The sequence below is a fragment of the Gymnoscopelus microlampas genome, assembly GCF_963454915.1.
Source record: "Gymnoscopelus microlampas genome assembly, chromosome: 20".
NCBI classification, from domain to species: domain Eukaryota; kingdom Metazoa; phylum Chordata; class Actinopteri; order Myctophiformes; family Myctophidae; genus Gymnoscopelus; species Gymnoscopelus microlampas.
In genome coordinates, this window is record NC_139957.1 from 34,966,816 (window position 1) to 34,984,296 (window position 17,481).

The following is a 17,481-nucleotide window of genomic DNA, read 5'->3' on the forward strand; positions in this document are numbered from 1 at the left end:
CAACATTTATCCATTTAGATACATTTTTTATCTTTTAAAAAACGTTTTTGTTACACAGAAACATAATATGTGTTGTATAGCTTCGTTTAAATGCTTAATTTATAGTTTTAATGTGCAAATGAACCGTTTTTCAATGGTTTTCAATGGTTTCTTTTTACTCTAGAGGGTACTCTTATTCTGAAGGGATCGTCAACCGGAAGTCTTATTTCTGCTCCGTTATTTCTGCTGACGGAACACAGCTGAGGTGTTGATACTGGACAGTCTGCTTCGCTTGTCATTCCTTCATAAAACAAGACGTTGTCATTTTTATACCTGTCCCGGTTTTTGATGTTCCTTTTGTGTTCTTGTTGTTGGAGAAGCGTCGACGAATTTCCATTATTTCCCCACATTAAACCCTGGCTTCTCTGAAGAAGAAAGCGCTCGAGCCTATTGCTTTAAAGGTAAGTTAATGTTCCTTGTGGAGCGAAAAAGCTAGATTAAAACAAATACCAGCCTGTTTCGATCTAACAGGGTGATATTATATCACTTAACGCTAACACAATGTTCTTAGGAGGTTTTACCTAAATGCCACTCTATGTTTGAATGCTGTTACTGCCAGCCAGGTAACGCAATAAAGCAGAATTGTGGCTCTCTAATATCGCCAATGAAGCATCCATGTTTTGAGAGGTACATACATACAGGAAGGAAGTGATTCAATGGTTCCTCACAGGAGACACCTGTCTGTGCGTTTGCATCAGGTCAATGCATGATGTTATTATATCTACTACCTTAATACAGATGTGCTTTTAAATTGCAGAGAGAGGAGGGGTTTCCTTCATGTTGTGTCTATAGATGTCATTTGGTACTGTGTGTGTGTGTGTGTGTGTGTGTGTGTGTGTGTGTGTGTGTGTGTGTGTGTGATGTCATTTATTGACACCTGGAAGCCCAACAGACAGTTAAACAGTGAATACACTATAGAGCTCTTCTCCACTAAAGCTATTCTACTCGATTAATAGTCATAGGACGGACTGTGTCAACTAATGGGTTCATTGGTTTAATCGATACATCTGTAAAATTGTGCTGGCTAGCTGCTGCATACAATCATGCTGCAGAGACCTAGTCTTAGCATGGCTGTGACATTACATACATTTACATGCAATGTATGTACATTACATGTAAATTGTAATACATTGCATGCCCTCATTCTGGGGCTAGCAGAGACCAGACTTTTCAGGCTGGTGAGGTTCAGAACTGAACATTCTAATCTTGATTTCACAATTGCTACTGGCTATAATTTGCCTATAGACTGGAAGAATTAAAGGTTTGTCCTAGAGTTGACAAGGAAACTGATCACCATTTTCCAAGAAATAATTAATTAACCATGGAAAAAAAAAACATTAAATTCTACTAATCAACTAACAAAGTCTTTGTCAACTTAAGAACAAACCGACCGGTTAATTAATTATTTGACTACAAGGGACAGCTTTAGAACACACTGTACAATGCACAGTCAAACGGGTTGAATCAACAGGCCTAACCTAACGCAGAGCTTAACTGTGTGCATTATATTGTGGCATGTTTTCAGCAGGGCTATTCATGCTAGCATTTGTCTGACACCACTGGTATTCTATTGAACGACCATATCTGAGCGTGTCAGGACACATGCGACCAGGCAGTGACACTCGAATAGTGTCACATAACGGCTCAGCCCACTTGTGCTGTTTGGAGGAATACAAGAAGCTCGTCCCAAAACACGCTCGCCCCGAGTCAAATCCGGCTCCCAAGCTCGGAACGGTCGCCAGCAGGTATTCCTAAACGTAACCTCAGTAAAACTATGCCTAAACCTAACCGTATCCCTAAATGTAACCTCAGTAAAACTATGCCTAAACCTAACCTTATTCCTAAATGTAGCTTCAGTAAAACTATGCCTAAACCTAACCTTATTCCAAAACGTAACCTCGGTAAAACTATGCCTAAACCTAACCTTATTCCAAAACGTAACCTCGGTAAAACTATGCCTAAACCTAACCTTATTCCAAAACGTAACCTCAGTAAAACTATGCCTAAACCTAACCGTATTCCTAAACGTAACCTCAGTAAAACTATGCCTAAACCTAACCTTATTCCTAAACGTAACCTCAGTTAAACTATGCCTAAACCTAACCGTATTCCTAAACGTAACCTCAGTAAAACTATGCCTTATTACCCTAAACGTGTTCTTAACTTTAACCTCAGTAAAACTATGCCTAAACCTAACCTTATTCCTAACCTTGACCTCAGTAAAACCAATACAAGAACCTGGGGGCGAGCGGTCCATGGAAAAAATGGGTCAGAGTTTTGGGGGTGAGCGTACCGGTTGCCGTTTGGAGAATGCCATTTTCCCCATACTGTCATAATTTCTCTCTGTCTGTTCCCAGGATGTTAAGACAGCTCTGAGTCGTGGCCCAGGCAAGATGAGTGTGACATCATGGTTCCTGGTCAGCAGCTCCGGCACACGCCACCGGTTGCCACGGGAGATGATATTTGTGGGCCGGGAGGATTGTGAGCTAATGCTACAGGTGAGAGACTGACGTTCAGTAAGATAGAGGGTGTGCGTGTCCTGTTAATGACAACATTGGACAGCGTCTCAGTTTACACTGCAAATACCAGCAACACGTCATATGTATCCTCACTCAATACTTAACCATACTTAACCAACAGTAAGTTCAAGCTTTGGAAATATATATGCTTAAGACAAACTGGCTTCTGGCTGTCAGACAGTCACATAGGTGTGTGAGGTGTTGGCGGGTGCACCCTATAGTGAGCTTGAGAAGTGTGCACTGCGTTTCTATGAATGTGCAAATGGCGACTGTGAGAGAATTGCCCCTGGCATAGTTTGTGTCAGTCAGTGACACAAAATGCATTTGGCGCATTCCAGGGACAGTTTTTCTCCATGGTGTCTGTTGAACTCACTTGGAATTCCTGAGGAGTCTTTATATGTTGCCTTCTCAGACAAAAAAATCCTGTTGCCACAGAAGTGGTTGTTTATACTTTCCTTTAGTCAGTGTGGTATGCTCAGAAGTGCCCTGCCCACACCACAGAGGTTTGCAGGATTGAAAAGGCGCCCTTGTAAGCGTTAAACTTTGTTGCATTCAGGAAAAACTTGAGTTTCTCCTAGTCTGCAATGATGCTGCACTTAACATTTGCGCTGCTCAGTTTTGAGTGTCTAAGACCGCCTCCTGGTTTGGCAGACAGACAGCATAGCCACAAACTTTCTTCCTCCCCTTTAATCTATTGTTTTTGTGTTTCCACTGCATTACATTTTTGCATCCAAAACAAAACCCACCCTAATTGCAGTCCTGCCTGTAACATGAGAATCCTTCTTGGCAAAAAAGAAAAAAGAAAGGGGGAAAATTGGATGTAACTGGAGTCATATCAAGTGGAAATGGTTGTGAGTCCGGAACATGAGTCTTTTGACTTTCTGTATCAACTACTGTGTGATTGATATCTGCCTCCACAGAGCATTGTATTTATTTAGACTAGGCCTCTGGCACTACAGTGGCACTGCAGTCGAGTGCCAGAGGCAATATTTTGTCACACTGATAAGTCTCAACAAGCGAAAGCAGGCTATTGTTGTGACTAAAGTCCAAGTTTCCTGGGATCATAGACGTTACATGTGGGAATGTAGGCTCCTCTGTGCTGCAGCGGAGTAGAAGATAGCCTAATCGACAGTTTATTGATTGATAAAAGCACCACCACTCTTGGCAGTATTGACTAGCCTGGTAAACCCTCCCTCCGGAAATCTCATTTCCATTTGATTTCAAATCAAATGGAAATGAGATTTCCGGAGGGAGGGTTTACCAGGCTAAGTATTGACAGGCAGTTATCTAGAATCTCACTAATGAGAGGATGACAAATCATTGATTGATTGATTGAATACTTTATTCACATTAACATACAATGATGCTAAAAGGATAACACAAAACGCCCTAAGGGCTTGTTTCCATTGTGGTCCTGTGTATTCAATTCATCAAGACATTTAAAGACCTACAATAATATACAAGACATCATCAACGCTAGTAGCAATAAACGTACAGTGTATATGTACAGAAAACATTTCTGGTAAGCTTAGAAGACTTTTCTAGGACCAGTTACAAATTGCAGACGGGTGCTCTTTTATGGCAGTTTTGAAGGAGGGTAAGGAGTCACACTTTTTGATGGCTGTTGGTAGGACATTCCACAATTTGGTGGCATAGCAGTAGAACGAATTTAACCCCATGTTTGTGCGGAATCTGTGTTGAACGAGATCAGTGGAGCTCCGTCTGGTATTGTGCCTGTGTGTGTCTATCACGTTATTGAAGTAGTTTGGCAGGTACATGGGCATTCCTGATCCCTTGAGTATCTTAAAGACCAGGCCCATTGCAGGTTGCTGTGCTCTGTCCTGTCCTCTACCCTGAGCCATCCAATCCTAGCATATATATGAGCAGGGGTTAGGTGAGTTCTAGGTGTGAGGCCAAGTAGTAACCTGTCCATTTTGATTTTAGAGGTCTGAAGCTTTGTTTTTAATGCCTTTGCGGTGCTAGAGTTAGAGTACCATGAGGTGCATGCATAGTCAAAATGACGTTGGATGAGTGCTCCCGCTATTGTCCTCTGTGTTTTCCTACTGACCAACGAGGAGATCCTGAGCAAAGCAATATCTTGAGCAAAGCAATATATAGATGCACACAGCATCTGAAAGCTGTCCCCATTAACGGCTTGTGCAGGGTTTCTGACTGCCTTATAAATCATTAAAGGCCAATATTAATTTTGCTAATGACTTCGGTAGTCTACTTTCATCTCTTTGAAGCGGAGGCCCAGAGTAGCTAATGAGAGAAGAAAAGAGAGGGGATCCCCCTGCATCAATGAATCAATGTGCATTGGCCCTTAATTGATCTAGGCATATTCAAAACATAAACACGTTTTGTCAGACTGGTGAATGGGGTCTTGAACTTTGTCTCTCCACAGTCAGTGTTTGCTACAAATTGGCCAACTGTAATGAGTCAGGACCATAGAAATTGAATAGTGTAGAATGGACTTTTCCAATTCATACAGTAGCGACGTTGTACTTACAGTACGTCAGACAAGGAAGAGGAAGTAATTACTCCATGGGGGTCTCTGTGACTCATTTATTTGATGCGGGATTGCTCTGCAGACTGCACGCAACGCAGGCCCCTGTATACAGTACATAACAGTAAGTAGTGTCCTTAGGGCCCCCCCAGTTAGTAGGTGGCTGTGAACACGGAAGTAGGACACGTTCTGTAGGAGCTATCTATGCAAATGTATATATATCTCTGGTGAAGAGCATCACAACTGGTTATACAACAACAGCCCATGTCCAGTTGTCCACTTCTTTCTGTATAATCAGCGATTGTTCTGCCTGTTGTGCTCAAATATTGGGTTTTACATTTAGATATGAGTCTTACTCACTTTCAAACTGGCACCCCTATTTTGGGCATGTCATTATAGGGGAAAGACGTTTTCAGAAATAGCTAAAATAGCAGGTCTGCAAGCTCACAGGATCGTCCGTTTAGCTCGACACCGTCGTATGATGAGTATAAATGTAGGGCTTAATTGCTTTTTAATGACCAATAATGACTTGTGGTTTTAACTTTGCAGTCCCGCAGTGTGGACAAGCAGCACGCTGTGATCAACTACGACCCAAACACAGACGAACACATGGTGAAGGACCTGGGAAGCTTGAATGGGGTGAGTGAACCCGTCTCTAGTGTCACTCAACCTGCATCTGCCCCCCCCCCCCCCCCCCCACCAACGGTAATAAAGGAGCCTGGCAGCCTCGGGTCTCCCTGGAGTCTCTAACCTGAGTCCTGAACCCCATTAGACCCAAGCACAAAAGACCCCCTCTCTCTGTGCCAGAGAGTCCGTTGGTGGAACAGGACCACTGTCAAGGGACTGGATTTTTTCCCCTGCTAGCCCCGACTGAGACCCTTTCTTTTGGACCTCCATTATTCCTATCTGGTTGTGCAGCTCCCAGTCCGGCCTGCCGTTGTACTGTTTGCCACTTCAGTGCACTGTTATCCCAGCGTAAAGCCCAGGCCGGAGCACAGGGGAGCGACTGTTCATTGTTCTCCTGGAGGATTGCTTTTGGCAGCAAAACTAATCAGAGCAGAACAGATTAACGACCTGTAGGACAAAACTCATATCCAACATGCCGGGCAATATGGAAAAAACGTGGATATCACTGTAGCTATTGAGCAGTTTTTGTCTGTCTGACATAAATGATTACTGTTCATACATGTGAAATAACATGTTAAATAACCTTGTTAGTTTTCACCATATACATATTTGTAGTGTATGTATCGTACCATATTGATACAGTATCAAATGGTCATTTTCACATGGTCTGCCCTACATGCCTCTTTGTTTCCCTTGGTCTGATGATTATTTAGTCTATAGAGTATTAGATTATTAAAGGTTATTAAAGGTTTGGCCTTACATTTGGTCTGTTACTTTGGGTTAGTGCAGCGTGTCTTGACTCTTCATATTCAAAGGTAGCTTACAGAACGTTAACCATCTACAAAACAAAAACGGTGGTCGGTCACGCACTTCGGTCACGCACTTGTTGCATGAAAAGTTGATTAACTTTTGAGTTGACGAGGTCATAAATCAAGGGCAAGCAAGGGCAAAATTGCATGGGGCCTAATCACTCATATCTCATGTGGAAATGGCATATTTTAACGTTTACATAGCTTTGGCACTTTGCAGAGAGGTATACACTCTACTGGGTGCAATCTGTCTAGTTACTGTAGTTTAGGTGGTCAATTGAATTGATCACAAGACCCAAATCAGGTTGTGTGTGTGTGTTCAGTCACTGTCTCTACATTCCATATCCACCTGTCTCTGAGGCGCTCTAGATGACCATTACATAACTCCATAATCTCATCAGTGGCTTAACATGTGGTGGCTTAACTCTCTGTGGGAAAACGTCCAGACGTAAAGCCCCTTCATGCTTGCAGGGTCCACATCCACTCTGGCTTTGTGTTGTGTGGCCAATAAAGTGGCCTTTATTATTTTTCCACATTTGTCTCCACTTTATGAACGTGATGCTCGCAGTATAGTGAAACTGTCGGGGGCGTTCTGGTAAGGTAACCAGATATTGCTGGAGAGACCTGCATGTCCTTCCCTCTCTTGCTGCCCTCAGTTTACTGTCTCTCTATCATCCTATCAAACTGATTAAAAACTGATAAATATACTGTATAATGTATAACACTCTTTAAAATATGACGTAGTGGTGCTTTTTCTCTCCCACAGACCTTTGTGAATGACCTGAGAATCCCAGAACAAACCTACATCATCCTCAAGCTCTCAGATGTCGTTCGCTTTGGTTATGATATCCTTTTCCAGGCATGCTGATGGGGAGATTTTATTGCATTTCATTTGTTCGTCTTCAGTATAAAGCCTTATTTATACGTGTTTATACGTTTATAACTAAAAGTTAGCTTGAAAACCAGTTAGTGACTCCATTGTGCCATGGTTTAAATGGACCACTTAAGTCCCATATACTTCGTTGTACGACGGATAGCGGAAATAGCCTATTTACAAGCTCATTACATGTCACATTTCAATGCGTTGTGGGCTTGCAGATTGCGGCTATTTTCACTGTTTTTTGAACATTTTTGATTTCTTTTTCATAATTATGTTATCATATTATTTTGAATGCACAAAATAGGGATGCCAGACTGAAAGTGTTTAACTCTTTTCTTTGGTTCAGCGCAATACATGAGCCCGACTTCCTGCCATCTGCGATCTTTCCGTCTGTCAGACGAGCTTTAATTCAGTGATGAGCAGCCTGTGATTAAAATGAGCTCATGATGACTTGGTCGCTCTTGGTCTCTGGCAGACAGTTTGCTATTTACAATGTGAATATTTGTAAATGTTCTTTTCCTTCTGTGGTCCTTGCTGGGCGCTCTCTCTGCATCTTAATTCCTTGTGGTTTTTCGGTCAGGGGTTTTAGATTTTGCTCCAACGGGTGGACAGAAAATCTCCTGCACCCTTTGACCTCTTCCCAGAGTTTGTGAAATTCGGGTTAGATAACGAGGGGGAAAGCTCCTTAAAGGTGGGAGACATTTTCAGACGTTTTTGTGTTTGCAGATGGAACAGACTAGGCAGTATGGGACACGTGATGTCACGTGTTTCAAACAGTGGGTCGCTCAAGGTATATTAACTTGATTGAATTTCAACAGTCTTTCCTTGTTGACTAATTTCCTGTCCGCAAGGTCGTGTATTAAAGTAAGTAACATCACGGTGTGATTGCAGGCATCATCGGATCATCAAAGCCATGACGTTATTTACCGGAACACACAACCTCAATTGTTCTACAGCTTTCATACAACAGGACTTTATACATATCTGATTACATATTGTGAATTAGACACTGAGATATGAAGTTGTAATGAAAAGTTAGATCGTTCAGCTCTATTTATATGCATTGCTGAGCAATTCCTAGCTGTGATGTTACAGCAAATAATACAATCATATTCCTTTAATAGAACCAATATATGATTTAATGTAAGATGCCTTGAGGAGGCAAGGAGGCACAGCATGCACATCCAGAAAGGAGCTTAAAATAATATTTACTAACACTACCATATGGTCCTGTATTAATAAGAGTAGTTTCAGTGTGTGTTTTTATGCCTTGACACCTCCCCCACATGTTCATGTGTACATCCTGGAGAAGAGTCAACACAAGGTCCCAGAGGAAGCCCTTAAAGTGAGTACAACTGACGGCCTTTGCCTAATGTGCAACTCTGCTTTTTAGCCCTTAACAGCAATAAAAACAGACCTGCCATAGCACCTTAATAACTTAACCACTTAACCCATTATAAGACCTGAGGCCGATTCTAAAAACGCCTTCTAATTCCTACCCAAGTTTTATGAGAAACGTATAAAAGAAAAGGTTGTTGTATATCGTCTCTGTCGGGTGGAAACCTCATATGTCCAAAACTGTGACTTTTCTGGATTCAAATTCAAAAATAGCAAAAGTAGCAGATCTACAAGCTCAAAACGGGTACGGTGTTAATTTACGAAAAAACATAAAAGATTAGAATAAGAGGTTTCTGCCTGACAACAGAGATGTATAGCAACAACTAAAATGGCACAGAGGTGTTTCCAGCTTGAAAGATAAAACAATGTGTACTGTAGGTGTAACGGGTCTAAATGGTTGTTATGCCCATGTTACACTTTGTCGTACAATGGTGCTGCACAACACCGCGTTATGAGCTTGTAGATGTGCTATTTTCACTATTTTTCAAAATGTTTGAATATTTTCCCCTTTGACATCCCTAAAACAGGCATGCCAGGTTGAAAGTGGTTAACTGAAGCACATGGTGCCTTTGCTAACGCATGAATGCATTTCATGTTGCTGTGCTTGGTTACACTCGGCAAGAACCATGCTCATTGCCAGCTTTCCAGGTTTCCGTTGAAAAGTACAAGAAAAAGAAATGAACATGCGTGCATGCACATTTGCAATTCTATCTAGATCGATTTTCCAATGTGAAGTTTACGTGTGGTGTCTGTGTCTTGTCTTTAGCATGAGAAGTATACCACCCAGCTGCAGCTTAGCATGAAGGCTCTGGAGGCCAGGAAGAGACAGAAACAACACAGCTCCGACTCCAAGGACAAGACTGAGCGCAAAGCCCACTCCACCACAGGTAAACATCTCAGTCAGCACACACACAAATATTGACAATGACGCAACAGAATCGAGTTTCACATTCTACGGCGGTTGTAGCTGTCGCTGTCGCCTGAAGGCAAACGTTTCCTCTCGACTTGATTTGGATGCGGCGTCCACACCAGGAAGAGGAAGTCTTTGTGTCTCCATGTGCGACGTGAGTTTAGCAGGAGATCTCTTGATAAAGCCGTACACAGCTTCCTTTATTAAGAGGATGCCCAGTGGGAGATCAGACTGACTCGTGAGCTGAGAGAGGCTAGAGGCTCAGCTCTGTAGTGTTGGTATGGCAGAGCAGAGCTACTCGTCTAATCCTATCTCAGAGTTGTCAGGGTGAGTTTTTGTGAATAGATGGTTTGCCAGCCAAGCTGAGGGGTGTGGTGTTAACAATAGATGTAGCCTTATCTCTGACGGCCATGCTTGGCTGCAAAAGTGGAGAGACAGCCTTAAGTCCGGTTAGGAGGCCATGACTGTACTTAACACGTGGAACAGCAGAATTAGAAAGGTGTGTGTGATTTCTATGGCAAGTTGGTCTTCATTCACATGCCCCTTTTGCCCTCATCATGTCCTCAGCCAATGTGAGCACATCTTTTTTTTCTCTCTGTATAAACAACGGTGGAACAGTTGGGTGATTGTTAGTTCTAGAGACGCACTTTCTCAATGAAGTTCATTCACACGCAGGCCGACAAAACACACTCCCACTGTTGGCCTAGGAATTCTCATACTTCCTGCTCCATAATCACTATGAGCATACTTGGAAAAAAATATAACTGGGGCTATAAATAGCCTCAGTCTCATAGGCCAAAGAATCTCCAACAGTTTGAGTGCTGAATTGCAAAAGATTCTTGGAAATTAACTTGGCAGTCTCTGGCTTTTTCTTAGCAACAATTCCCTTTCTAGAACAAAGCCTATCTGTAGCACTATCACAGAGTCTAAACTCTAAACCAACAGACAACTGCTCATATCATATATTTTGTTTGTATGTGCTGTGGTCCTGAACTGCAGGTGATTTCACACATGTTTGTTGAAATGGTTTAACTTGATTAATACTGTCATGAAACCGGTAAAGAAATGCTGACTTTCTGAGCATGTCATGATAGGCCACTATTCTGTGAAAATATCAGATCTGCAAGCTCACCGTTGTGAGCTGGTAGATTTATGCTATTTCACCTACTACAAAGTAAATAAATACAGTTGGCCTAAGTGGTTAATGGAATGGATTTGGGAAAGCCAAGTACACTGAGAAATACAGTGCATCTCTTGGTTCCACAAACAGCAGAGAGCTGTTTATCTGAGTGTATATCTTCAGCTTGTAAATGAGCCTCCTGTTTGGCTCCAGTGTGTGCTGTCATGCTCCTTGAAAGTCTCCCATTGTGTTGGAATTTCTATTATTTTGATTGGGAGGGATAGTCTTGTCTTGTCAGTCAGACTGCACACGATTGTCCAAACATTAAACCTCAATACTGGCTTGAATGATACTGTAGTATGTTGAGGTTGTTGCACGTTTTATGACATCGCTGGGCGCTGGCTGATGTCTCAGACAGCAACTGAAGAGTAGAAGAACAGGATGTGTGTGTCTGTGTATGCGAGTTTCCCCTGCAGCTGTACTGGGCGTGGAATGCCCTGCCCTCTTGCCTTGTACTTTAAATGACTCAGTTAGTCAGGACACAGTCCTGCTCAATATTTCCTACAGGAGCACAAAAAATGAAAAGCTCATTGAAATACACTCACTTTTTTAGGGATTTGCCAGAAATCCTAACATGCCAGCATTATATATGGCTTCATATCGAGCTTGAGCGTTCAAATCTAACTTTCATAGCAGATGTTTACGAGTGGCTCCTGTTTGAGGATGCGTGGCATGCTAGACTAACCCTGTAAACCAAATGACAGCTCTGCTCTGTACTTAAGACCATTTTAGGCGGGTGGGTGTCCCACCCACACAGTTTCCCTCGCTAGCTAGAAAATAAGCATTGGCTAACAGGAATGGAATTGGCAACATGGCGCTCTGCTGCTCCTCCCGACACTCTGTTGTTGATGTCTTACTGTGTGTTGGCCCGGCAACAGTGTTGGAGTGCCGCTGTCACTTTGGATTGTTGGGGTCTAGACTCCGCAGAGCTTGTTTGGCTTCTCTATCAGGCACACAACAGCCCTGTAGATTATCTGATTAGTACCATATAGTGGGCCGGCCTGTCAGCTGTTAAACACTATGTCAGCTGTGGAATGAGGGGTCGGAACTCATCCCCCTACATGTATGTTATTCATGTGGAGGGGGATAAATAGTGACATATTCAATATTTAGGTCAGCGGTGATAAGACTTCTTATTACTGTGAGAAGCATAACAATAGTAATGGGACTGTGAATACACTGTTCAGTTTCGCACTATTATGTTTATGAATTCCCACCCAGTGTATTCCCTACAGATGTTTTGGTTGTGTAGTTACCTTGCCGTGAAGTAACACCAAATACTGGTGAGATATCTTGTTCCGTTGATAGGAAATTGATCATCCAAAGCAGTCTCCTCATTGATTTACAGTGCACGGTGAAACAATTGTCAAAGTCACTCTTTTAGCACATACACGATCGCAAACAAAACAAAGCACACATATATATATATATATATATATATATATATATATATATATATATATATATATATATATATATATATATATATATATATATATATATATATATATATATGTATATGTATATGTATATGTTTCTTTTGCACTTTGTCTTAATGTTCTGTGTAAATTGCCTTGATATATAAGGAACTTTACATTGGCTTTCCTGCAGCCATGTCTCCCTGTAGTGAAGATTAGGCAAACCTTTGTCCTGACCCTGTGATCATTAGCCTATCTGTTGATGGATCGAGGGAAAACACAAGTAGACCCTTACCCTTCTCGTGTCACATGTGGCTAGCCTAATTAATACATTACCAAACTGACTAAAATGATGAAAAAATAACAACCTGAGGCCGATTCTACAAATGCCTTCTGAATCGGTAGTTTTTAACTCAGACCCCCAAATTGATATTTATTTGGCCGTCGGAGCCCCATCTGAAAATGTTTTGTGCCAGAGACCCCCCAGAAGAAAAGATTTGTGTTAAAAAAAAAATCGAAATTATTCAAAAGTTTTCAAACACTTTCACGATTTTCCAAACATGTAAAAAAAATAGCCGATGTACAAGCTTGCAGCGCAGCACAAAGTGACGCGCTGTGAGCTTGTAGATCTGCTATATCTAAAATGACACAGTCTAGCTTTCCTGGTTTTAATGGGTTAAATGGGTGCCTGTGTTTTGCAATGTCTCCATGTTGCAACAGCAACAACAGCAAACCCAGACTGTTTAATGCTATTTGGTAGTTTGACATGAGGCAGTGTTTTGCCGTGCAAGTCGACTTATATAAATCTTTAAATTCCACAAATGTCTGTATGTGTGTATGTTTGCATATCCCGAGAACTGTACAACCAATCGCCTTCACCTTTGGCTTTGTCATAAGTACTAGAATCTGTACGAGGAGGTCAACACTACGTTTCCGTCACTTCTCTCTCTTTCTCTCTCTCGCGTCTCTGTTTCCCCTGTGCACGTGTCCATGTGTCTGATATTGTGCATGTGTGTCTGCGTGTGTCTGTGTTTGTGTATTTGTCTGTTAGCCACCGGAGATAGTCCCATATCCAAGCCAACTCCTCTGTATGGCCAACCGTCCTGGTGGGGGGAGGATGATGAGGACCCGGAGAAGAAAGAGCAGTGCAGCGGTGGAAACAATTCAGGTCAGAAGAACGCATCTGCACCTTGTCTGTAAAGAATCTGAATAAATCGAAATCACACAATTTACCCAGGAATGTTTAGATCTTTTGATGGCAAAATATACACAGCCCTCCTCTAATGTTATTTAAATGACATCCCTGGATGAGTGGGGGGGGGGGGGGGGGGGGGGGGGGTTTACATCTCTTGCTTTTTGATCCTAACGTGAAATGGCATGTTTTGCTGTGCCACAGTCTTCCAGTGTCCTGTGTAGGTCATTGGGAGATGGACGGTGGCTCGCTGGCTGCCAGCAGTGGACTGTGAGCCAACTCAGGCCGTGCCATGCCAGTGGGCAGTGCTTGGTTACATTGTGATGGATTAGGACCCACTAAGCTGCTATGGGGAGGGGGTAGAGTGGGGGGGGGGGGGGGGGGGGGGGTTGTGTTTGCCTCTTGTTGCCTGGACTGGAACAGATTATTACCACTCAGCCTCACCCTCCACTAGACTCTGGGCTCCTCAAGTGATTTGTCCTCATCCAGTTGACAGATTTCCTTACTCCAACCACTGGAGTCTTAATGTTATATGTGTGGCTACCAATTTCAGTGGTTGTGGGACTTTTGGGAGTTTTAAAATATCCTAGAAGCTGAAGTGATTTTTTAAAATTATGTTCGTGATATACTGTATGTTTTGTCTAGCCTGGCTCCAGACCATACACTCCACCCACTCACTGCTTCTGCTTCTCAGTCAGATAATGAGGCTATGTTTTGCCGGGGTTCTGGGTTGGAAACATAAATGTTTATTCACCTGGATATACTTGTATTAATAGATCATAGCATAGCATTATCATGTATCCACTGATGAAGGTCTAACAGACCGAAAGCTCAACATAATGTGAAACACTGTATAGATCCAAGTGTGTGGAAATCTCTTTTATCATTATGGACCCGTTCATGCTTGAGGCGGCTTCGCATACATGTAGCATAGTGGAGCAGTAGTCATCCTGCATTAATAGATCATAGGAAATATGTCTACCTTACGTTTTAATATTGAGTGGACCGGGTTGATGATGGCTCATGGGTGCTCTTGTATGTTGATCGGCAGTGGTGGACAAAACACTCAACCACGTCAGTTGCTCTGACAGAGCAACGAAAAAGTTGCTCTGTGAAATGTATACTTGCTTTAAAAAACACTTATGTATTCAAAAAATATATATCTTTTTAACATCAACGCAATTGCTGTATTAAAAATGACCCAAGAAATTCAAAGATATTCCAGAAATGGAACGCGTGCCGTTGAGAGCTTGTAGACTTTTTTTCGCTATATTTTAAACTTAAGGGCTTAAGTGGTTAATTCATAATGTACTTTTTCCCTTCCTAGAAATGTAGTGGAGTCAAAAGTACAATATTGATCTTGGAATTTGAGTGGATGGTAATGGCATAAGTATCCAAAAATAAATAAGGAAAGTACAGAAGCTCAATACATTTACTCAAGTAAAGTACAGTACTCAAGTAAATGTACCTCGTTACTGTGTCCACCACTGTTGACCGGCGACCTTTCCCTCTGCCTTGTTAACAGAACCTACAAGACAAGTCTCTGGAAACGAGGTCAACGGCTCTCTGTCTGAGAGCCAGGCCAAAACCATGTACTCCTACCGGCGGGAGCCCAGCTACTTTGAGGTCCCCACCAAGGAGATCCAGCAGTGCCCTGCCAAGGAACCCCACGCACAAGTCCACGAGATCCCCACAAAGGACGCCCCGGAACCCTCCCCCACCCCTCCGCCACGCGTCCCCTCCACCCCCACGACCCCTGTGGTCCAAAGCCACGCCTCCTTCACCATAGAATTTGACAGCTGCTCTCCTGGCAAGATGAAGATCAAGGACCACGTGACTAAGTTCGCCCTCCGCCAGCAGCGCAAGCTTCCGTCCAAGGAGGCGATGGCCGCGCCCACCGAGGTGATGTCGGCACAGAGCAAAGTAGCCGATTGGTTGGTTTCGACCAACGCCAGCATGATGAAGAGGAGGTCCCAGGCTGACGACGTGTACAGCACAAAGAGTGACCAATCGGTTCATAGGGCCACTAGAGGTAAGTTGCTGACACACGTGTGATTTTTTTATCAGGGGTTCTCACACTTTTCCATACCGAGGACCCCATATAGCCGTAGCTTCTGGCCTTGCCCTCCTTTATAAAAAGTCTTAAAAAAAGAAGAAAGAAAATGGCAAAAATAGCCAATCTATTCAAGCTCACAACGCGTCCGACCGTGACACGTTTTGAGCCTGTAGATCTATTTCTTTTTTCAAAACTTCAAATATTTTTGAAAATGTTGACAGTAATGACTTGCCCAAAATAGGGATGCCAAGTTGAAAGTGCTTTAAACTGGCACAATAATCTTATGAATTAAAATGATTAATTTTATGATTACTATTTTTTATTATTTTTATTTTTCCTTTTAGTCTTAGTGATGGCTTTTAAGTGGTAATAATAGTTGCTGTGTTATTCCAATAGCTAGTGTGTAATGTTTGCTTTGTCCACATCAGGACACCACCATCAAGATGGCACTCACAGCGACTCAGAGGATGCTGCTGTCAACGGAAAGGAATTCATCCAGTCTGCACCTCCAGTTGGGACACGAGTGTCTCAGCGGCCCGTTGAAGAGCCCCTGTCCTCCTCCTCCCCAGAGACCCACTCCCCTCCAAGCCTCGGCACGGCTGACCCTCACCAGGCGTTTGTGATCGAGTTCTTTGACGACAACCCTCGGAAAAAGCGTTCCCAGTCTTTCAGCAACAATGCTCAGGATGATCAGGATGAGGATTCAGCCCATAGGACTCAGCTGGACAAACCAAGAAAAGCCCCTGGTCACGTTGTCCCGTCTCCAGCCTCCAACACTACCCCAACACAACGATACACCATTCCTCTCAAGGACTCGTGTTCAGCGGGACCCCAGAGAGCAGGCTCACTGCGGAGGGAGAAGACGGAGGACCGGATCAGCACCGGCTTCACCTCCCGCTCCTCCTCCTCCAAGGCCTCTGTCCGGCCTTTTGCCAGCGTGGGCAGAAGATCCAAGCTTGCCCAGGATTTCACGGCCGAATTCCTCAAACAAGCGAAACAGATGGCCTCCTCCAGCCGCGAGAAAAACGCCTCCAGTTCCCCTACAGCCGACCCGCCAGTGACATTAGCAGCCTCACCATCTCACCAGAGACAGTGTAAAACCCCACCACCTGTTGCACCTTACCTGGCTCAGACCTCTTCCCCTATCCACCGTCCTGTGCCCCTCAAGGCCCCTGGGATGCCCCTGGTCAGTCCAAGTGAGGAACCCAGGGTCCCCCATGGTGGGCCGAGGAATGAAGAGGACGACAGCCTAAGTGATGCAGGAACTTACACCATTGAGGCTGACGTACAAGATAAGGAGGTGGAAGAAGCGCGGAGCATGATTGACCAGGCTAGTATCTACCTCCTCCCTGTCATCTTTAGCTGTTTATGTATAAGGCTTGATTATACTTTGCGGTGTCGCCCGCCGAAAATGGCAGATCTACAAGCTCACTGCGCATCGCATCACAATGTGTGATGCGAGGAGCTTGCTGAACAGATCTGCCATTTTTGGACCACAACATGAGCACGCAATGAAGAATAAAGCATATCTTAGCCTTATATGAAAACTCACTGTCTTATCTGAATGATAAGAGCTGGCTTTGTAATGTGCCGTGTCGACTTGTGTCACGGGACGGAATAAGCCGCGGTTTTCAGCGAGACTTCAGCTCACGACGTAATCATCCACTGGCCGTGCTTTGTTCCTGACAGGTGTTTGGTGTTCTTGACAGCCCAGAACATAATGTTCAGGGCAGAAAGCAGCATAGACAGAGTAGCTGTGAGGAGCTGAGGCCAGCTCCAGCGCAGGGAGAGAGTCTGGTGAAGGTAAAGCCTCTCGCTCAGTGTGTGCCATCAGTTTAAGAATACACTGAATCAATTAACTGTACCCTGTACAGTTTTACCCTACAATAATTCAGTCGTGCTTTTGGGTTACTAAATCATCAATTTAAAGGGAAAATCCACCCTAAA

General features: G+C 43.4%; 1 protein-coding gene across 4 annotated transcripts in view; it reads left to right on the plus strand.

The window, feature by feature from the left end:
* The first annotated feature begins 251 nt into the window (after positions 1 to 251).
* cep170ba (centrosomal protein 170Ba) overlaps positions 252 to 17,481 on the plus strand; it is a 30,834-nt gene continuing 13,604 nt past the window's right edge. For 3 of the 4 annotated variants that reach the window (XM_084043894.1, XM_084043897.1, XM_084043896.1), the window contains exons 1-10: positions 252 to 440; positions 2,397 to 2,537; positions 5,614 to 5,703; positions 7,267 to 7,345; positions 8,667 to 8,725; positions 9,545 to 9,677; positions 13,347 to 13,454; positions 15,004 to 15,510; positions 15,963 to 16,864; positions 17,224 to 17,337. In XM_084043894.1, the coding sequence (XP_083900020.1) occupies positions 2,433 to 2,537; positions 5,614 to 5,703; positions 7,267 to 7,345; positions 8,667 to 8,725; positions 9,545 to 9,677; positions 13,347 to 13,454; positions 15,004 to 15,510; positions 15,963 to 16,864; positions 17,224 to 17,337 (2,097 nt within the window). In that variant the 5' untranslated portion in view covers positions 252 to 440; positions 2,397 to 2,432. Of the gene's footprint in view, positions 441 to 2,396; positions 2,538 to 5,613; positions 5,704 to 7,266; positions 7,346 to 8,666; positions 8,726 to 9,544; positions 9,678 to 13,337; positions 13,455 to 15,003; positions 15,511 to 15,962; positions 16,865 to 17,223; positions 17,338 to 17,481 lie in introns of all 4 variants that reach the window. The other variant, XM_084043895.1, reaches the window with a different exon arrangement.